The sequence below is a fragment of the Cervus canadensis genome, chromosome 11 (assembly GCF_019320065.1).
Source record: "Cervus canadensis isolate Bull #8, Minnesota chromosome 11, ASM1932006v1, whole genome shotgun sequence".
Taxonomy (NCBI): domain Eukaryota; kingdom Metazoa; phylum Chordata; class Mammalia; order Artiodactyla; family Cervidae; genus Cervus; species Cervus canadensis.
The window spans coordinates 73,108,023-73,130,941 of NC_057396.1; the positions used below are offsets into that span (position 1 = coordinate 73,108,023).

Consider the following 22,919-nt stretch of genomic DNA (forward strand, 5'->3'; position numbering starts at 1 on the left):
CCCCAATCCCTCCCAGCAACAGGGTCTTTTCCAACGAATCAACTCTTCGCATGAGGTGGCCAAAGTACTGGAGTTTCAGCTTCAGCATCAGTCCTTCCAATGAATACCCAGGACTGATCTCCTTTAAGATGGACTGATTGGAACTCCTTGCAGTCCAAGAGACTTTCAAGAGTCTTCTCCAACACCACAGTTCAAAAGCATCAATTTTTTGGCTCTGAGCTTTATTCACAGTGCAACTCTCAAATACATACATGACCACTGGAAAAATCATAGCCTTGACCAGATGGACCTTTGTTGGCAAAGTAATGTCTCTGCTTTTTATATGCTATGAAGGTTGGTCATAACTTTCCTTCCAAGGAGTAAGCATCTTTTAATTTCATGACTGCAGCCACCGTCTGCCGTGATTATGGAGCCCCCAAAAATAAAGTCTGACTCTGTTTCCACTGTCCCCGCATCTATTTCCCATGAGATGATGGGATCAGATGTCATGATCTTAGTTTTCTGAATGTTAAGCTTTCAGACAACTTTTTCACTATCTTCTTTCACTTTCATCAAGAGGCTTTTTAGTTCCTCTTCACTTTCTGCCATAAGGGTCGTGTCATCTTCATATCTGAGGTTATTGTTATTTCTCTCGGCAATCTTGATTCCAGCTTGTGCTTCTTCCAGCCCAGCGTTTCTCATGATGTACTTTGCATATAAGTTAAATAAGCAGGGTGACAATATACAGCCTTGACGTACTCCTTTTCCTATTTGGAACCAGTCTGTTGTTCCATGTCCAGTTCTAACTGTTGCTTCCTGACCTGCACACAGGTTTCTCAAGAGGCAAGTCAGGTGGTCTGGTATTCACATCTCTTTCAGAATTTCCCAAGTTTATTGTGGTCCACACAGTCGAAGGCTTTGGCATAGTCAATAAAGCAGAAATAGATGTTCTTCTGGAACTCTCTTGCTTTTTCGATGATCCAGTGGATATTGGCAATTTGATCTCTGGTTCCTCTGCCTCTTCGAAAACATTCAAATGCATGACGTCCCTTAAACCTCACCATAAGGGAAGTGAATGGTAGCCCCATATTAAAGATGAAAAAAAAACTGATGCTAAAACATGAAAATTATGTATCACACAGCCCACAGATAACAGTGACACATTTTTAAATCAGACAGGCTTTTTACCATAAAGCCCTTTATAGCTGATCTTAGAAATAAAATGCCCATTTAATATTGAAGAGGGAGGTCTCTCAATCATTAACTGCATTTAGGAATCCCTTCTAAAATATTCTATAAGAAAGTTGGTTTTAGCCCAATTAGGAACTTTTTCTCCACATTATACACATGAAGAAATGGAGAAAAAAATGTGTTAAATAAACTATTTCAAAATCAGAATATTAGCATATTATACAGTAGAAATTTAAACAGATTTTTTTTTGTTATCCTTGTTGTTTTCATGTTAGTATATAATTTTTCCAACTGGTTTCAAAGCATAGGATTAAAAATATTGATTCATGAAGCTCTGCTCTGTGAGTGTTACTTGACTGATAAACACAGAATACACAAGCATACGGCAAGACTGCAAAGTAAGAAAGATTTTGTTTTTTGACACTAGCAACATCTTTTTCCCCCAGTTCTCATTTTCCCCCAATTTCTCAACTTCTCTGTCTAATCGGGGTCTTCTACAATCTTCTTGTCTTGATTCTGCAGTCAGAGGAATGCCTCTCTGAACAGACCCTTCCACATCCCCACCAAAGCTCAACCTTTTCCTGGGAAAGTGCACATGAGCCTGTGGCCCATAATGGGAGTCTCACATGTGTCAGGAAGACCCTAGGAAGCCAGAAAGCTGAGGATAGAAGAAGCCAAGTGACAGGCATTTGTGCAAGAATCAGGGGAAAGATTAACAAAAATAAAGGGAAAAAAATACTTGTTGATGTGTGACAGAAAACCACAAAATTCTGTAAAGCAATTATACTTCAATTAAAAAACTAAAGTGGCAAAAAAAAAAAAAAAAAAAAAAAAAAAGGAAAAAAATACCACAGATCTCATCTCCACAACACAAAGAAAATATGGACAATGCTTTTCTAACACAAGTCACAGAATCAGCTCACAGGATGTGTTAGCAAAAATATGTACCTTCAACCACCTTGAATATAACTGGTAGACGTAGCTTGCAGGAAGCAGCTCAGCTGATGAATTTGTAATTTTCTGGTGAGTTTTTATCTCCCAGAAGCTAGAGAAAGACCGTGATTCTGCATCCAGTTTTAGTGAACAGGGAAGAATTGGTTAATAAAATAGAAACAATCAGAACCTTACGGGAAAATACCCACGACACCTCAGGATTTGTGTCTTAAGAATGAACACCCTGAGCATGGTCAGTCATGTACCCTAGACTTTTAGAAGGCAGATCCAGAATGTTCAGAGAAAAGTTTCCAGGGGATGATGGCTAGAGAAGAATGGAAGGATGCCAGGAGAGTTCTGACAACCATGGTATTCCATGGCCACTCAGAGTACATGGAGCCTGAAGTGTGCATACTGGTTATATAAGCCTGGGAAAGTCACTGAAATGCTCTGGAACTCAGCTTCATCATCTGCATAATGAGAACGACCTTACCCATCTAATTAGTAAATGAGACTAAAGCTTGTAAAGTGTTTAGCATAATACCAGATGCACCTTTCATTAAATCATAGCTATTATTATTCATATCACAGCATCCATAGCCTCAGAGGTGTGATTCACATTTCCTGTTTAACACCTGCATAGAAGTCCTGATTGCTGCCAACTCTTTGGGAGCAGAGGAGTACCTGGTGGAGAAACGGCATGCTCTCTAGGGAAGGAGGGAAGAACACGAAGTCAGAGAACCTGAGGTCAAGTGCTGTCTCTCTACAGCCTAAAAAGTGTTTGCAGGCTGTGCCCTGAAGGCAAATGTGCACCAAATATGACCTCTGTGCACAAGCCCTGGACCATAGCTCCACCTGCCTAGAGGGAGGTGTCTTTCCTTATTTACATAGAAAATCCTCCCCAAGCCTCCATCCTCCTCATGAAAAGTACATAATGATATCAAGGTAGTCTGTTCCATAGGGTCACTCACTCATTCATTCTTTCATGTGGTGAGTCATTCTAAAACATTTTTAGGAGTCCAGTCTAATGATTAAGAGTACAAATTTGGGAATGAAAGAGGTGTGGTTTGCATGTGGGCTCCACCACTTACTAGGAATGTCCTGAGGAGCTTGCTGAAGCTCTTGGAGCCTCAGCTACTTTATCTAGAAAGTGGGATAATGATACTTCTACAGTGCTAGTAAGTAAAGTTGAGGCTCAGATCTTCTCACCGAGAAAAGTTTACCTAGGAAAAGCCAGAAATAACATATAAGTCCAACAAGAAGAGTTAATTAGATAGATTACAATATGTCCATATGAAGCATGCTGCATGCTAAGTTGCTTCAGTCCTGTCTGACTTTGTGCAACCCTGTGGACTATAGCCCACTAGGCTCCTCTGTCCTTGGTGATTCTCCAGGCAAGAATACTGGAACAGGTTGTCCTCCTCCAGGGAATCTTCCCTACCCAGGGATGAAACCTTCATCTCTTATGTCTCCTGCATTGTCAGGAGGGTTCTTTACCACTACTGCCACCTGGGAAGCCCCAAATTTTATATCAGTAGTCAACAATATTTCTGAGCTCAACAAAAGAAGTAAACACAATCTTGTGAGGTGTGCACAAGAGCAGCATGTTCAGAACAAAGAAGTCAGGGTTATCACCCAATGTGCATGGTCAGCCACCTCCTTGTGTCTGAACATCACACTCTGAGAGGGACACTGAGGAGCTCAAATTCTTCATCAGAGTAAAAATCCAATATGACAGGAAAGAGATGACAAAAGCCTAGAGGAAATATAGCAAAATCTGTTTCAACTGCTTGGAAGACTGCAATGTGGAAGAAGAACAAGCTGTGTGCAAGTCCAAAAGAGTCATGTGGAATCACAGAGGCAAGGCTGGGGCGGGGCAAGAGCAGATGTGTACAGAGGTGGGATACAGATCAGGTTCACATCGTGAGTAAGCACCAGCAGAATAGGTGTCCCGGCTTGGCCACATCCTTTGCTTAGCACAATCCTGGTCAACACGATGGCTTGAGGATGAGAAGAGAAGGAGGAAGAGAGGATGAAGGGTGTGCGAGGTAAAGAAAAAGACAAGAGAAGGAGGAGGGGGAGAAAGGGTCTTGAGTTCTGTGCAAAGGACTCTGGATTTTACCATCACTGTAGGTCTTCCTCTCCTCCCATTGCAGGTAATGACACTTCTCTAGCCCAGCCTCCCTCCCTACACCCAGTCCTACAAGGAAACCAACCAGGATTCCAGCTGTTTATAAAAGGAAAGTTGTCATCAGTAATAACTGCATCTTTTGTGGGCTGTCAACATTATTTTTTTACTTTAAAATTAAATTTTAATTTGATTCTTATTTGAATGATTATTCAAGTTGAAAAATAGGTACAAGAGTAAAGAGACAAGTGCAGTTAAAGTACTAATGGGTGACAATGGCCATGAAGAGGGACTGTTTTCAAACGCCAGCCTGGAGATTAAGTAAAGGTTGAAGATCCAGAAGAGTTAGTCAAGGCAGAATGGGTACAGGTATCCATATGGCTGAGTCCCTTTGCTGTCCACCTGAAGCTATCACAACATTGTCATTAGGCTATGGTCCCATAAAAAAAAAAAAAAAAATTAAAGGGTCAAAACAAAGGAAGGAGTCCATGGAACATGCTGAAGTCCTAAATAAGACACTGACAAAAGAAATGAAGAAGAGGGGATGGATAACCAGAAGACATAATTTATAATAGGGGATAAGTGGCTGGATAAGTAAGCAGGAGTAAGGAGTCTAAACTGCCTGATGGATGACTTATGTAGGTAAGTGGGTGGCAGTTGCCATTATGAGATAATGAAGCCAGGAAGATGAACATGTTTGGAGATGAATATGGAGACATGATGCCATGATTCATATTCATGAATGGGGACACTGGAGAGAGAGAGAGTCTGGCCTGGAGCTCAGTAAATATATCACAGGAAAAAATCTCAAATAATGAAAGCTCTCAAATAATAGAGTGAGTTATGGCAAAAAAAAATAGCCCTCTGTTTATCCCTGTGGGTGGAGGGGAATCTTGGTGACTTCATGTAAACATTTCCCACTCCAAAGTGGCTCTTTTCCAGAACAAAGACAAAAAGTATATTCTCCACATAAATCAGCCTATTCAAAACTTGTGATCTCCCAGAAATATGAGGGACCTTGATTTAGTATTTGCCTTGAAACAGGTGAGATCTGAGATGGAACCAGAAGAGAAATTACCCAAAGATGTAGGAATGGGTGTCAGTGGTTGGGTATTGAATATTCTGGTGAGTTTTTATTTTTTTCGCTGTGCTGCAAGGCATGGGGGACCTTAGCTGCCCAACAGGGATGGACCCCACACCCCTCCATTGGAAGCATGGAGTCTTAATCACCAGACTGACAGGGAAGTCCCCTGGTGAGCTTTTTGAGATAAGCAAATCAAAATCTATGTTCTAGTTATATTGATTTTGTGACTATATACATATATTCACTATGGGTGCTTTTTTTTCTGAATATGTGGAAATTTCAACCCACTTCAGATGAACCAAATAATAATTATATAAAAATATCATTTAATGGCATCTGATACCCAAGCTTAAACTCTTTGTTGCTAGGCTAAGTCTTCAGCAAGGTTTTGTAATGACTGAATAAATGAATGAAGGAATGAATGAGCCCATGTGGGAGAACAAGTAGTATCCCCAGTTAGAAAACAAATCAAATCTTGAGAGATTAAGCATTTTCCCAATATAAACAACATATTGCACTGCTCCCTATGCTGTACTTTGGTGTAAATTTAATAGGCACACACTTTGGTTGATTGCAGAACAAGATTTGGCAAATGGAGTGTCTCCTGGATTTCAACCCACACATGCCCTCTAGGCCAAGTGCCTTGATGCAGGGCACAGCCTGTATACAGCAGTTAAATTGTAAGGACATGATCCTTCTCAGGCCTTCTCACTTTACATACTTGTCTCTCCCACTAGGGATCATACTGATCTTCCAATAAAGGACATCTTTCCATCCCCCATTAAATAACAGCAAAAAATCAGCAGGATTTCCAAAGTCACTTGTGAAAACAAAGATAATCACATCTTTCCTCTGTGTTGATACTGTTTGGGAAATAATCAGTCTTAAGAGGAGCTATGGTGTAAATTTACGAATAGGTTAGAAAATAGACAGGATGGTTGAGAAGTGAATCAAAAGAAAACAGATGAAAATGAGAGATGATAAAGTAATTAAAAGGTCAGAAAATAGAGATGCTGAGAGTGGGGAAGAGACAGCAGTGCTTAAGAACCATATCCTTGAACTCAATGCTTCTCAACTTTCTCCTTGTTAGAGAAATCATATACTGCTCTATTCATCCACCCTTTCCCTTACTCATGAGACATCTCTTGATCCCATGTCATATTCCAGGCACAGCAAGAAACATCAGGTATAATTTAATCAATAGTGCATGGTCCCAGTCTTCAAAAAAGTTCAAAAGCCACTAAGAAGGCCTTTGTGAATACACAGGTTCACTGCAACATCATTTGAAAAGCCTTAGGAACACAGTGTCATGGGAGCCCAGAAGAGATCATAAATAACTTTCCTGACTATGTTAGGAAGGCATGTTTCATCTGGATGTTCAAGAATGAGAAGGAACTTTTAAGTTGAAAAAATGGAGGAAGCAGTCAAGGCAAAGGGAGCCATATGTATCACGAAGTTTCAGAACTACACAGGGTCATGGAATGTTGATAGAACAGGGAGACTTACATCGGACAGGATGAGGCCTGAAGGGTATGGTGAGAGGCAAACCTGGAGAAGTAGGTTGGGGCCACAGACAAAGTGATGCACATGATTAAGACCTAAGGTGGGAAACACCTTTACTAACTGCCTAGCACGCAAGTACTGATCTTAACATCCTCCCAAAACAATCTCGTGTCCCCCTTCTTTCAGGAAAAGAACTGTTCATGTTAAGGCTGGAATATATCTTATGGCTTCTTGGCTTTAAAGCCACATAGACTTGAGTTCAAATCCTGGCTCTCCCACTGACTGTGGAAATGTCCTGAGATCTGGAGTCTTTATATGTATAACAAAAATGATGAAACCTCACAAAACTAAGTTGATGATGATGAGTTGGCCCATAGAGCACCTTGCACACAGAAAACACTAAAAAAAAAAAAGGTGTTACTCCCTCTCCACTTAATTTAGCCCAGACTTTCTTCAGGAAGAGCATACTTGCCAAATAATGTTAATAAAAACAAAACAAAACAAAACAAAACAAAACAAACAAACAAAAAAAAAAACCTCATTTTTGAAGGTTTTTCGAGAAGGAAATTTCACAACGTACTCTGTATCTAGACTCTAATAGGCAATTCCTTCAAATTGAATATTCTAAGACCACCTAGGCCACTTTTGTGCTGCCCATTAATACAATGAAAAGAGTTCCACACAGCAAGGCAGTTCTTATGATTCTGGAAAACTCTGTGGGTCTTCAGTCTCTGTTGTCACAGTATTGACCTGTGAATCTTGCTGAAGATCAGAAGAAACAGTGAACCCAGAGGAACATTGGCATCAGCACACTGTTCCAGGGCTCCGGATGACTGCTCAGAGTGAGATGCAAATCCAGGGCCTCACCCTCCTCTACACTCTGATCTTGATCCCTCAGACTGTTTCTCACCCTCATCTGTTCCTTAACAACAGGCAGAACATGATTTTTCAGTATGGGCCATCCTGAAACGTTCTAGTTGCATTGTTAATCACCGAATGACTCTCATCCTGTTAGGTAAACTAACTTTAGAGTCATTGAATGTGACACGAAAACACATCTTTGAAAGCAGCATTTCCCGAGGGGGTCAGAGAAAGTGTGCAAATGCAGAATGAACAGTAGATCCTGGACTGGTTCTAGCAGATGCAAATCCCTTCTTACATCAGTGAATCTAGAAAAGTGAGTCTAAAGGGTTGATATTGCACCTCTCTGAAAAAATCTCATTCATTATATATATTTATATATATATACACATACAACCTACACATATGAAAGTGCTTTATGTGTAGGCTTGCATGTAGTTCTAGAAATATCTAAAGTTGCTTTAGATTTTGAAGATGGAGGGTTCATTGTATTCACTAAAACAATTCAGAGCTCACTCCGAGTGGAGTATGGAAAGAAAATCTCTGAACTGTTATATTTCACTGAAGAGAAGAAAAGCAGGTTGCTCTTATCCCTATATGTCTTAGTCGTTCAGTCATGTACAACTCTTTGCAACACCATGGACTATAGTCCACCAGGCTCCTCTGTCCGTGGATTTCTGCAGGCAAGAATACTGGAATGGGTAGCCTTTCCCTTCTCCAGGGTATCTTCCCAACCCAGGGATCTAACAGGGCTCTCCTGCATTGCAGGCAGATTCTTTACCATCTGAGCCACCAAGGAAGCCCAGAGGTATACACATAGGAAAGGGAACTAATATGTCTGAGAATTTACTATAAGCCACTCAGATTCTAATCAATTCACTTAATTTTTATAATAACTTTATATATTGAGTAGCTATTAATGTCACTCCCATGTTAGGGAAGAAGAGAAAATAGGAGCATGGACTGGTCAAGAGACTTGTCCACAATTATACCACAAGTATTGAACTTAGGTGGAGGAAGGCTGCTCGGGGATCCAGTTTCTTAATCAGCACCATGCAACACCACCACTCCAAAGTATTGTGTATGGATTCCACACATTCAAATTAAAACCTTGGTATTTCTCTTCATACTAAATCCTTCCTATTCTCAAAGTCATAATAGCAAGAAGTGCAGTATCTTACTCTTGGAGAAGCCTCCTTTTCCCCAAACCAATTAAATCCCTGGAGAAAAAAAAAAGAAAGAAAACTCTATCTCTTACTTCCAAACTTAAGCAGGACATGAGAATCAACACTGCTTCTCATAGCCACTTGGAGTTACTACTTAACATGGGAATGGAGTTGGGAAAATATAGTGGGTCAGCTCTGTTTCGTGCCTGTCTCAAGCCCCTACAGAGAATGCTATGATGTTTTTTTTTGTTTGTTTTGTTTTGTTTTGTTTTAGAAAGAGTGCTAAGGCTTCTTCAGTGATAAACTTAGCCAAGAAAGTGCTACTTTAGATAACTAAGGATTTGAGGGCTTTGCTCCGATGCTCTCTTAGACATTTGTTATCATCATCAACTTTAACTTGTCTTTCCTTGGAAATAACTTAATGCAAGAGCCTCTGTACCCTGGTCCTTGGTCAAGAACTAAAAGGGAAACTCTGACAGATCTGATTTCCATAGGCAGTCTTGGTTGCTGCATGCTCCAAATAATGTGGGCAACTTCCACACCAAGCCTGAGATTTGACTCTAAAGGCTTGCCATAGCCCATAATCTCAAAGCCAACTATTTCTTCTGGTGCTCAATAAAATAACCAATTATCTCTTCCAATGCTTGGGGATCAACTTTCTACCCAGGACTTGTCTAGTAAGCCATGCACTCAGGGGGTGGATCGCCATTGTGAGGCTTTCATAGAGGAATTTCAAGGGTAATTCTGATCAATGAACTTGAAATGTCAACCTAGGGTTAGAAGTAAATGCTCTATAACATAGCCTGTGCTGATTCCTAAGGTCAGTACAGAACGAAGTAAGAAAGAGGAGATATCTGTGTTGTAAGCATGTCTTTTTAAGCCTCTAACAGTTCTCTCTGATTCACAGGACGTCTTCAGAGCCATGCATCCAGACCCTGACATTGTGCAGTTGTACCTTAAACCACTGCTCATTGGAGAGCTTGCTCCAGAAGAGCCCAATCAGGAGAGAAACAAAAACGTGAGTGAGGTCTCAGGACTCAAGAGTATGCAGAGGGATGGGGACGAGGTATATTTCAGGGCCAACTTATCATTTTCTGTGGGAAATCAGCCATCATGTCTGGGAGGGCCTGCAATAGCTTAAATAAGAGGATTCCGAGTATTTCAAAATAATGTCATCCTCCTGAGATCCTCAGAATTCTTAAACCTCTGAGAAGCAAAGGAATGGAATGCTTGGCCCTGTGCCAAACAGTGATTCCTGTGTCTAACTACCTACTTCTTGCCCCGCAGCTTACACATAGCTTTCTTGTTCCATGTCTGCTTGTAACTGCTCGGTGCTCCCTGCTGAACCAGTTTCCGTGAGAGCAGAGGCTGCGTCAGGTTTGCTCATCCCTGAGTCCTCAGTGCCTACCGGCACAGGATTGGACTTGTCGTAGGAATTCCATAAATAGCTGTTGGATCAATGATGTGACTATATCCTAACTAGAGTTCCTTTTACAATTGGAGAAATTACAGTTCCAGGAGAATAAACTACCTTCTGAAAAGCAAAGAACGGGAACTCCAGTTCACCTCTTTCTGGCTCCAAACCTTTGGGTATTCCCCATGAAAAGCACCACTTTTCTTTCACCAAGGATTTGGTTGACTGAAAACCTGTCTTCAGAGGGCAGGGCCTCCATAAAACTAGAATTCACTAGAATGGTTGCACATAAAGCTTAAAGGGATTTTAGCTAATATTAAGCACTTCCTTTTTTTTTTTTTTGCACTTCATGTTTTAAAACAGCTTACGATTGTACTATTCATTTGAAATACTTTGTACAAAATAGTGATCCAGATATCACTGTAAGGCAGAAAGAAAAAAGTATATTCCACTTTAAGAAACGAAGAAACAAACTCACAAGGGGATAGAAGGAATCTGAGGAGACAGGACTGGTTACGTGCAGGACAAAGAGGAATACTTAGGCTGACTCCTTAGGCCCATGTGCATCCCTCAAGGCTGTGTTTCAGGAAGCAGTGCACTGTATTGAGATGAGTGGGCCCTCAGGCAGACAGCCTGGACACAGAGCCCGGTTCCTGTGACAAAGTGTAGGAGCCGAGATGCTGTTGTTCGGTCAGTAAGTCACGTCTGACTCTGCGACCCTGTGAACTGCAGCACGCCAGGCCTCCATGTTCCCTCACTATCTCCCAGAGTTTGCTCGAACTCATGTCCATTGAGTCCATGATGCCATCCAAACATCTCATCCTCTGTCGCCCTCTGCTCTTCCTGCCCTCAAGCTTTCCAGGCACCAGGGTCATTTCCAATGAGTTGGCTCTTCCATCAGGTGGCCAGTGTATTGGAGCTTCAGCTTAACCATCAGTCATTTCTCTTCTTTTTTTTTTTTTTTCATTTATTTTTATTAGTTGGAGGCTAATTACTTTACAATATTGTAGTGGCTTTTGTCATACACTGACATGAATCAGCCATGGAGTTACATGTATTCCCCATCCCGATCCCCCCTCCCACCTCCCTCTCTACCCGATCCCTCTGGGTCTTCCCAGTGCACCAGGCCCGAGCACTTGTCTTATGCATCCAACCTGGGCTGGTGATCTGTTTCACCCTAGATAATATACATGTTTCGAAGCTGTTCTCTCAAAACTTCCCACCCTCGCCTTCTCCCACAGAGTCCAAAAGTCTGTTCTGTACATCTGTGTCTCTTTTTCTGTTTTGCATATAGGATTATCGTTACCATCTTTCTAAATCCCATATATATGTGTTAGTATGCTGTAATGTTCTTTATCTTTCTGGCTTACTTCACTCTGTATAATGGACTCCAGTTTCATCGATCTCATTAGAACTGATTCAAATGAATTCTTTTTAAAAGGCTGAGTAATATTCCATGGTGTATATGTACCACAGCTTCCTTATCCATTCATCTGCTGATAGGCATCTAGGTTGCTTCCATGTCCTGGCTGTTATAAACAGTGCTGCGATGAACACTGGGGTACACGTGTCTCTTTCAGATCTGGTTTCCTCAGTGTGTGTGCCCAGAAGTGGGATTGCTGGGTCATATGGCAGTTCTATTTCCAGTTTTTTAAGAAATCTCCACATTGTTTTCCATAGCGGCTGTACTAGTTTGCATTCCCACCAACAGTGTAAGAGGGTTCCCTTTCCTCCACACCCTCCCCAGCATTTATTGCTTGTAGACTTTTGGATAGCAGCCATCCTGACTGGCATGTCATGGTACATCATTGTGGTTTTGATTTGCATTTCTCTGATAATGAGTGATGTTGAGCATCTTTTCATGTGTTTGTTAGCCATCTGTATGTCTTCTTTGGAGAAATGTCTGTTTAGCTCTTTTGCCCATTTTTTGATTGGGTCATTTATTTTTCTGGAATTGAGCTGCAGGTGCTGCTTGTGTATTTTTGAGGTTAATCCTTTGTCTGTTGCTTCGTTTGCTATTATTTTCTCCCAATCTGAGGGCTGTCTTTTCACCTTGCTTATAGTTTCCTTTATTGTGCAAAAGCTTTTAAATTTCATTAGGTCCCATTTGTTTATTTTTGCTTTTATTTCCAATATTCTAGGAGGTGGATCATAGAGGATCCTGCTGTGATTTATGTCAGAGAGTGTTTTGCCTATGTTCTCCTCTAGGAGTTTTATAGTTTCTGGTCTTACATTTAGATCTTTAATCCATTTTGAGTTTATTTTTGTGTATGGTGTTAGAAAGTGTTCTAGTTTCATTCTTCTATCCTTTAATCCAGGGTTGATTTCCCGTAGGACTGACAGGTTTGATCTCCATGCTGTCCAAGGGACTCTCAAGAGTTTTCTCCAACACCACAATTCAAAAGCAACAATCCTTTGGTGCTCATTCTTCTTTCTGGTCTGACTCTCACATCCATACATGACTACTGGAAAGCCCGTAACTTTGACTATATGGACCTTTGTTGGCAAATTAACGTCTCTGCTTTTTAATAAGGTATCTAGGTTTCTCACTGCTTTTCTTCCAAGGAGGAAGCATCTTTTAATTTCATGGCTTGCAGTTACTAGCTGCAGTCATTTTTGGAGTCTAAGAAAATAAAGTCTGTCACTGTTTCTATTTTCTCCCCATCTACTTGAATGAAGTGATTGGACTGAATGTCATGATCTTCATTTTTTGAATGTTGAGTTTGAAGCCAGATTTTTTTACCCTCCTCTTTCACCTTCATCAACAGACTCTTTAGTTCCTGTTAACTTTCTGCCATTAGAGTGGTATGATCTTCACGTCTGAAGTTGTTGATATTTCTCCCAGCAATCTTGATTCAGCTTCTGCTTCATTCAGCACAGCATTTCACATGATGTACTCTGCATATAAATTAAATAAGCAGGGTGACAATATACAGCCATGATGTACTCCTTTCCCAATTTTGAACCAGTCCATTGTTCCAGTTTGGTTCAAACTGTTGCTTCTTGGCCTGCATACAGGTTTCTCAGGGGGCAGGTAAGATGGTCTAGTACTCCCATCTCGTTAAGAATTTTTCATGGCTTCTTGTGATCCACAGAAGATCAGAAGAAACAGTAAACACAGAGGAATATTAGAGTAGTCAGTGAAGCAGATTTTTTTTTAATTTTATTTTTTGGAATTCTCTTGCTTCTTCTATGATCCAACAGATATTGGTAATTTGATTTTTGGTTCCTCTGCCTTTTCTAAATCCAACTTGTATATCTGGAAGTTCTCAGTTCATGTACTGTTGAAGCCTAGTTTGAAGGATTTTGAGCATTACCTTGCTAGCATGTGAAATGAGAGCAATTATGTGGTACTTTGAATGTTCTTTGGCATTGCCTTTCTTTGGGATTGGAATGAAAATTGATATTTCAAGTCCTGTGACCACAGCTGAGTTTTCCAAATCTGCGGGCACATCGAGTGTAGCACTATAATAGCATTATCTTTTGGGATTTGAAGTAGTTCAGAGGGAATTCCACCACCTCCATTAGCATTAAATCACCTCCATTAGCATGGATCATACCAATGCTTTCTAAGGCCCATTTGACTTCACACTCCAAAAATCTGACTCTAGGTGAATGTCCATACCATTGTGGTTATCTGGATCATTAGGGCTTTTTTGTATAATTCTATTTATTCTTGCCACTTCTTCTTAATATCTTCTTTTCTGTTAGGTCTTTACCATTTCTGTCCTTTATTGTGCCCATTTTTGCATGAAATATTCCCTTGACATCTCCAATTTTGTTGAAGAGATCTCTAGTTTTTTCCACTCTATCATTTTCCTCTACTTCTTGCTTTGTTCACATAAAAATACTTTCTTATCTCTACTTGCTATTCTCTGGAAAACTGCATTCAGTTGGGCATATCTTTCCTTTACTCCTTCGCCTTTCACTTCTCTTCTTTTCTCAGCTATCTGTAAGGCCTCCTCAGATACCATTTTGTCTTTTTCCATTTCATTTCCTTGGGGATGATTTTGATCATCACCTCCAGGACAATGTTCCGAACCTCTGTCCATAGTTCTTCAGGCACTCTATCAGATCTTATCCCTTGAACATATTTCTCATTTCCACTGTATAACCACATGGGATTTACTTTACATCATACCTGAATGGCCTAGTGGTTTCCCCTACTTTCTTCAATTTAAGTATGAATTTTGCAATAAGGAGTTCATGATCTGAGCTATAATCAACTCCCTGTCTTGTCTTTGCTGATGTATAGAGCTTCTCCATCTTTGGCTGCAAAGAATATAATCAATCTGATTCCAGTATTGACAGATTCAGTATTGATCTGGTGATATCCATGTGTATAGTTGTCTCTTGTGTTGTTGGAAGAGGGTGTTTGCTATGACCAGTGCATTCTCTTGGCAAAAATTCGTTTTCCTTTTCCTGGCTTCATTTTGTACTCCAAGGCCAAGCTTGCCTATTACTCAGGTATCTCTTGACTTCCTACTTTTACATTTCAGTTCCCTATGATGAAAAGGACATCTTTTTTTTTTTGGGTAGTCCTAGAAGGTCTGGTAGGTCTTCAGAGAACCATTCAACTTCAGCTTCTTTAGCATTAGTGTTCAGAGCATAGATTTGAATCACTGTGATACTGAATGGTTTGCCTTGGAATCAAACAGAGATCATACTCTCATTTTTGAGACTGCACCCAAGTACTGCATTTTAGACTCTTGTTGACTATGATGACTACTCCATTTCTCATAAGGGATTCTTGCCCACAGTAGTAGATACAATGGTCATATGAATTAAATTCACCCATTCCCATACATTATAGTTCACTGATTCCTAAAATGCTGAGATTCACTCTTGCCATCTCCTGCTTGACCACGTCCAGTTTAACTTGATTCATGGACCTAACTTTCCAGGTCCTTATGCAATATTGTTGTTTACATCATTGGACTTTTTTGCCATTAAACACATCCATAACTGTGTGTCATTTCTGCCATGGCCTAGTCTCATATTCTTTCTGGAGCTATTTCTCCACTCTTCCCCAGAAGCATGTTGGATATCTACTTACCTGGGGGGCTCATCTTTCAGTGTCATTGCTTTAGCCTTTTCATACTGCTCATGGGATTCTTGAGACAAGAGTACTGAAGTGGTTTGCCATTCCCTTCTGACCACGTTTGGTCACAACTTTCTACCATGGCCCATCCATCTTGGGACCCTGACTTTGAAAGGCTTGAGACTGTGGGATATGAGTCTAGGCCAGTTACCAAACCTGTCTGTGGTTCAGTTTCTCTCTCTGTAAAATAGCAACAATAGAACCAACCACATAAGTGTTATTGGGAGATTACTGAAAGAGTTAAAGGCATTTAAAGTGCTTAGAACAGTGTCTGGAATGTAGCAAGTGTCCAATAAACTTTAGATACTGTAATTATCATAAACTCAACAGTCACACAAGTAATTTACAAGCCTCTAAATTTACAGAATCATTTAGGGCAGGATGCCCTAGGCTAAAAAGAGGAAATGGTGCAGAGTTTAGTTGTTTTTCCTAAATATTTTCTCTAAGGAAAAGAATATCCCATTCATGGCTGAGAGCTATAATTATTCATTATCTAAAACAGTGCTGATCCCTGAGGGTAAAGATCTGATATGAATTTTCTTTGTGCATCTGTGATTACCCAGAGATATGTATGTAGACAATTAGTGTTTGAGCACAGAACTGAAAGTCAGGAAGTACAGGCTAAAGTCCAGCTTCATCACTTGCAGAGGATTTCACATTAACCTCTCTTCTGGGCTTTAGTGACCCAGTGAACTTTAATGAATGTGATGGTAAAATCAGGGAAACGCCCTGTTGCTGTTGTTCAGTCACTAGATTGTGTCTGACTCATTGTGACCTCATGGACTGCAGCACAACACGCTTCTCTATCCTTCACCATCTCCCAGAGCTTGTTCAAACTCATATCCATGGAGTCAGTGATGCCCATGCAGCCATCTCATTCTCTGTCATCCCCTTCTCCTTGTACCTTCAATCTTTCCCAGCATCAGGGTCTTTTCCAATGAGTCAGCTCCTCCTATTAGGTGGCCAAAGGATTGGAACTTCAGCTTCAACATCAGCCCTTCCAAGAACACCCAGGACTGATCTCCTTTAGGATGGACTGGTTGGATCTCCTTGCAGTCCAAGGGACTCTCAAGAGTCTTCTGCAACACCATGGTTCAAAAGCATCAATTCTTCACTGCTCAGACTTCTTTATAGTCAAGTTCTCACATCCAAACATGACTACAGCAAAGACCATAGCTTTGACTAGACAGACATTTGTTGGCAAAATAATGTTTCTGCTTTTTAATATGCTGTCTAGGTTTGTAACTGCTTTTCTTCCAAGGAGTAAGCAAAGTTTAGTTTCATGGCTACAGTCACAATCTGCAGTGATTTTGGAGCCCAAGAAAATAAAGACTGTCACTGTTTTCATTGTTTACCCCATCTGTTTGTCATGAAATCATGGGACCAGTTGTGATTATCTTCATTTTTGAATGTTGCATTTTATTTTATTTATTTATTTATTTTTCTCCTTTATTTATTTATTTTTTTTCCAGTGGGTTTTGTCATGAATGTTGCATTTTAAACCAGCTTTTTCTCTCTCCTTTTCACCTTCATCAAGAGGCTCTTTAGGGCCTCTTCACTTTCTGCCATAAGGGTGGTGTCATCTGCATATGTGAGGTTATTGATATTTCTCGTGGAAATCTTGATTCCACCTTCTGCTTCATCCAGCCCAACATTTCTCATTATGCACTCTGCATAGAAGTTAAATAAGCAGGGTGACAACACACAGCCTTGATGTACTCCTTTCCCAATTTGGAATCATTCCATTGTTCCATGTCCAGTTCTAACTGTTGCTTCTTGGCCTGCATACAGGTTGCCCAGAAGGCAGGTCAGGTGGCCTGGTATTCCTAGCTATTGAAGAATTTTCCACAGTTTGTTGTGATCCACATGGTCAAAGGCTTTAGCATAGTCAGTGAAGCAGAAGTAGATGTCTTTTGGAATTCCTTTGCTTTCTCTATGATCCAACAGATGTTAGCAATTTGATTGCTGGTTCCTGTGCCTCTTCTAAACCCAACTTGAATATCTGGACATTTTTGGTTCACATACTGTTGAAGCCTAGCTTGGAGAATTTTAAGCATTACTTTATTAGTGTGTGGAATGACTGCAGTTGTGAAGAAGCTTGAAGATCCTTTGGTATTGCCTTTCTTTGGGATTGGAATGAAAATTGATTTTTCAAGTCCTGTGGCCACTGCTGTGTTTCCCACGTTTGCTGGTGTATTGAGTGCAGCATTTTCACAGCATCATCTTTTAGGATTTGAAACAACTCTGCTGGAATTCCATCACCTCCACTAGCTTTGTTGTTAGTGATGCTTCCTAAGGCCCACTTGACTTCACACTCCAGCATGTCTGGCTCTAGGTAAGTGATCACAACACCATCATGGTTATCTGGGTCATTAAGATCTTTTTTGTGTAGTTCTTCTGTGTATTCTTGTCATCTCTTCCTGATATCTTCAGCTTCTGTTAGGTCCATATGGTATCTGTCCTTTATTATGCCCATCTTTGTATGAAAATTTTCTTTGGTACCTTTAATTTTCTCGAAGTGGTCTCCAGTCTTTCCCATTCTATTGTTTTCCTATATTTCTTTGCATTGATCACTGAGGAAGGCTTTCTTATCTCTCCTTGCTATTCTTTGGAACTCTGCATTCAGAGGGGTATATCTTTCTTTTTCTCCTTTGCTTTTCATATCTCTTCTTTTCTCAGCTATTTCTAAGGCCTCCTCAGGCATCACTTTGCCATTTTGCATTTATTTTCTGGGGGGATGATTTTGATCACCACCTCCAGTACAATGTTATGAACCTCTGTCCATAGTTCTTCAGGCACTCTATCAGATCTTATACCTTGAATCTATTTCTCACTTCCACTGTATAACAGCAAGGGATTTACTTTAGGTCATACCTGAATGGCCTAGTGGTTTCCCCTACTTTCTTCAATTTAAGTCTGAATTTTGCAATAAAGATTTCATGATCTGAGCCATAATCAGCTCCTGGTCTTGTTTTTGCTGATGTATAGAGCTTCTCTAACTTTGGCTGCAAAGAATATAATCAATATGATTTTGGTATTGACCATCTGGTGATGTCCATGTGTAGTGTCATCTATTGTGTTGTTGGAAAAGGGTGTTTGTCATGACCAGTGTGTTCTCTTCGCAAAACTCTGTTAGCATCTGCCCAGCTTCATTTTGTACTCCAAGGCTATGCTTGCCTGTTCCTCCAGGTACCTTTTGACTTCCTACGTTTGCATTCTAATCCCCTATGATGAAAGAAATCTAAGCGCTGAAGAATTGATGTTTTTGAACTGTGATGTTGGAGAAGACTCTTGAGAGTCCCTTGGACTGCAAGGACATCCAACCAGTCCATCCTAAAGGAGATCAGTCCTGAGTATTCATTGGAAGGACTGATGCTGAAGCTGAAACTGCAATACTTTGGCCACCTGCTGTGAAGAACTGACTCATTTGAAAAGACCCTGATGCTGGGGTAGATTGAATGTGGGAGGAGAAGGGGATCACAGAGGATGAGATGGTTGGATGGCATCACCATCTAAATGGACATAAGTTTGAGTAAGCTCCAGGAGTTGGTGATGGACAGTGAAGCCTAGCATGCTTCCCTTTGGGTTGCAAAGTGTCGGACACGACTGAATGACTGAACTGAACTGATGATGAAAAGGACATCTTTTTTTGGTATTAGTTCTAGAAGGTCTTGTAATTCTTCAGAAAACCATCCAACTTCAGGTTCTTCAGCATTAGTGAGCAGAGCACAGACTTGGATTACTCTGATATTGAATGGTTTCCCTTGGAAATGAACAGAGATCATCTTTCATTTTTGATTTTTGTACCCAAGTACCCTATTTCAAACTCTTTTGTTGACTAGCACACTGTGTGATCTACTAAAGTTATCTATGGCCACCAGAATTCTGATGTTCATGGGGCCTCTAGAGATGAGCCCATCCAAACCTTTCCAAGGCACTGGATCATTTAAAAGTTGTATCAGTGAATTTGAAATGAATTTTCTTGCTTCTAGGATTATGTTCATAGCTCTTTTTTATTATTATTTCAAATTTCTCATTCCTGTAGAGCTTCTCAGCATCTCACAGGAAATTCATTCTTTGAGCTAATCTAAGTGAACTCTATCTTTTGTAAAGGAATCTTTTGCACACGCTAAATAGCTGATAACATAGAAAGTAACAGAGATCCGTATAGATAGCAAAGTCCCCCAAAGTATAATCAGAGATCAAACAGCACATTGATCTAAAAAGGCGACTGTTATGAATAGATACTCACGTCTACACATAAAGCGGACAACCAGCAAGGCCCTGCTGTTCGGCAGGGACCTACACTCAGTACGTCACAATGGCCGCCCGGGGACTGGGCTCTGAGGGAACAGCGCGTGTGGGTCACGTGCTGTGCACCTGACGGCAGTGCGACGCTGCTCGTCGCCCACACGTCAACGCGGCCTTTGTCTGAAAGGAGGAAACTTCTTATGGGGGCTTCCCTGGCAGCCCAGCCGTTAAGACTTCTCCTTTCAGTGAAGGGGTGCAGGTTTGATCCCTCGTCAGGGAACCAAGATCTCACATGCCTCACAGCAATAAATAAATAAAACATAAAATAAAAGCAATATTGCCACAAATTCAATACAGACTTCAAAAGAAATGATCTGCATCAAAGAAAAAATTTAATTAATCAGTTTAAAAAAGAGAATTGTTAGAGTTATGTATCTGTTCACTGAACCTCCCCCATCCCCCCAAAAAAGAATTAAATTATAAGTCCCATAACAATTTGAGGACAGTTTACAAGTCACTACTCGTCTGTCTGTTCTCCTGGAAAAAAAATTTATCATAACTTGTTTTTAGCATTTTGCTTTTTGTTAATTTTTTAAGGTTTCATTTTTTTGTTTAAATTATGCCTAATTATATTTATTCAATAAATAAATGTCTATTCATAAAATTAAGGTAGCATACATTGATAAAATGGATTAATAATTATGTTCATCTGTGCTCCCACTCCACTGAAGGAACTAATTCCTTTCTTGCATGTTTATCTCACAGTCCCAGTTGGTGGAAGATTTCCAAGAACTGCGGAGGACATTAGAGACCATGAATTTGTTCAATGCCAACCTGGGGTTCTTCTTCCTTCACCTCGCCCAGGTCTTGATTTTGGAAGCCCTGGCTTGGGTAATAGTGTGGCATTTTGGCAGTGGCTGGCTTGTCACAATGTTCATTTCTTGTCTTCTCACGGTTGCTCAGGTAAGTAGGTGTCCTAAGCCCAGGCAGCGGATCTATGGGAAGCCTCAGAATTTTTTCTTCCCTCTTTACACTGGTGTCAGCGGCTGCCTGGCACTTCTTGGCAAGCTACTCATCAGTGTCTGACACCAGCAAGTTATCAAAACCCACTGGGCCCCAGTTCTCTCATCTGTAACACAGGGTAATGATTTTTTTTATGAAAATATTCTCAGGAGAACTAAACAAGTTACTCTGTAGAGTGCCTAGCACAGAGACTGGCATGTGGTAAATATCCTTGACAGTTGCTACCCTTTGCCCAACAGTATCCACACAATGTCAGTAACTGAAGTTCCGTTCTGGGCCATGTAACCTTCACCTATATCTTTCATTCGTTATCCAACCAACATTTTTAATGGCTGTTTTATGATTTTACAAAGACTATAAGCACATATGTGAACTTATTTTGTTTTCTTTTTAATCGCTCAGTTGTTTCCAATTGTTTTAGACCCCATGGACTGTAACTGGCTCCTCTGGCCATGGATTTCTTCAGGCAAGAATACTGGAGTAGGTTGCCATTCCCTTTACCAGGGAATCTTCCTGACCCAGGGATCAAATCTGAATCTCCCACATTACAGGCAGATTCTATACCCTCTTAGCCACCATTAAGAAAGAAAGACCCACATTAGTTTATACCTATATGTGTGTGTGTGTGTGTGTGTGTGTGTATACACACACACACATATATATCACTATTTATACATGCTGTTCCATAATAAAAGATTCTACTAAAAAGAAGTTATATATATGTATTTTTTTAAAAAAATTCCCTGAGACCCTAGCCAAAAGCCTCATTTCACCAATACTTATCAATACACCAGTCTATGAAGAGAGTCTATTTATTATCCCATTATAATAGGATCATGGATTCTGCCAGAAATGGCAATCAGCAACTGGTGTGTAGCAGGGCAATTGATAAATGCTTTGAATGAAGCACAGACTTCTGAAGAGGGCCTTCTATGCCCACAACACTGCATTGTGGACACAAAGGGAAACGCACCTGACCCTGCACTTGGGCAGCAGTCATCCAGTGGAGGAGATGGTCATTTAAATATCTAGACATGATACAAGGCAGAAGGGAAAGAAACAAGCATGTGCTCTTGGAGCAGAAAGAGGCATCTAATTCTAATTGAGGCAATTGGGGATGATTTCATGGAGAATTAACATCAATGGTAATTACAAAATTTTATATGCTAATTTTTTTCTTGAAAAGTCAACTTGCTTTATTCTTTGCAAAGCAACTTCTGGAATCAAGAAAGAAACAAATATTTGACTGCTTAGCATTATCAGGAATTTTACATGTATTTTGGCTGCAAGACAGCTGAATGAGCAAGGTATAATGTTATAATCCCTGCTTCTCAGACAAAGAACTGAGCTCAGAGCCACCGACTAGCTTGGCAAGAGTTGTATAACTTGTAAAGTGGTGAAGGACAGTTCAGAGCCCTAGTCAGTCTGATTCCAAAGGCATCCTCCTTCCATTCCACACTGGACGATTCTGACAGTAGAGAGAAGAACATTCTAGGCTTCGAGAGCCACCTGTGCAAAGGTACAGGGACCAGAAAGCACTCAGCAAGTGTGACAGATACAGAGATCTCCACTGTTCTCATGGGTCCCGAACCTACCAGCGGGCTCACTTACTGCTTTCTTCTTTCCTTGTCAACTTCTCTGACTGCAACCCTGTCTCTTCCAGGCTCAGAGTTTATTTCTGCAGCATGACATGGCACACCTATCCATATTTAAGAAGTCCAAGTGGGATCACCTGATGCAAATATTTGTGACGGGTCATCTCAAGGTACAGAATGTTCCAGGAGTATGATGGGATTCTGAAAGTCATTTCACTAAGCAGTGGTTTCTACATACACTTATCAGCAAAAAATGTTACTACACACCCCACAAGTAAATGTAAATACACAAACAATGTAGTGACCATATATGTATACACACACACACACACACACATAACATTATAACATATATGCTAAAATTAGAAATTTAAATGTTTAGAAGAAAATGTTTATTTTTATTTAAGAAGTTCTGGATTTTTTTTTGTTTTTTTTTTCAGCCAATAAACTATTTGGCCCAATCCCTGGTACACAGTTGAAGAACCACCTCTCAGGAGATATACCCTATAAAGTCATGAGTAGGGATATAAAGTCATGAGTAGGGGTCTGGACATATGTTTCTTGGAGCCAAACATTTTAGTCCTGGGAGGACTATGTATAAATAAAAGAAAAGATGCAGAATAGAGAAAAGTTTAACAAAAGAGAGAAACCAAGGAAAGTTAGATGGCTCTGTTTAAGAGTTGAGGGTTG

The 22,919-nt window shown here is 40.4% G+C and overlaps 2 protein-coding genes across 2 annotated transcripts in view; one reads left to right on the forward strand and one right to left on the reverse strand.

The window, feature by feature from the left end:
* LOC122450481 (fatty acid desaturase 2-like protein FADS2B) overlaps nt 1-22,919 on the reverse strand; it is a 914,319-nt gene that overhangs the window by 183,256 nt on the left and 708,144 nt on the right. The gene's annotated exons all lie outside the window — the stretch shown is intronic.
* LOC122449965 (fatty acid desaturase 2-like protein FADS2B) overlaps nt 1-22,919 on the forward strand; it is a 41,919-nt gene that overhangs the window by 1,663 nt on the left and 17,337 nt on the right. The window contains exons 2-4 of the mRNA XM_043482084.1: nt 9,753-9,863; nt 20,377-20,574; nt 22,298-22,399. Of these exons, the coding sequence (XP_043338019.1) occupies nt 9,753-9,863; nt 20,377-20,574; nt 22,298-22,399 (411 nt within the window). The remainder of the gene's footprint in view (nt 1-9,752; nt 9,864-20,376; nt 20,575-22,297; nt 22,400-22,919) is intronic.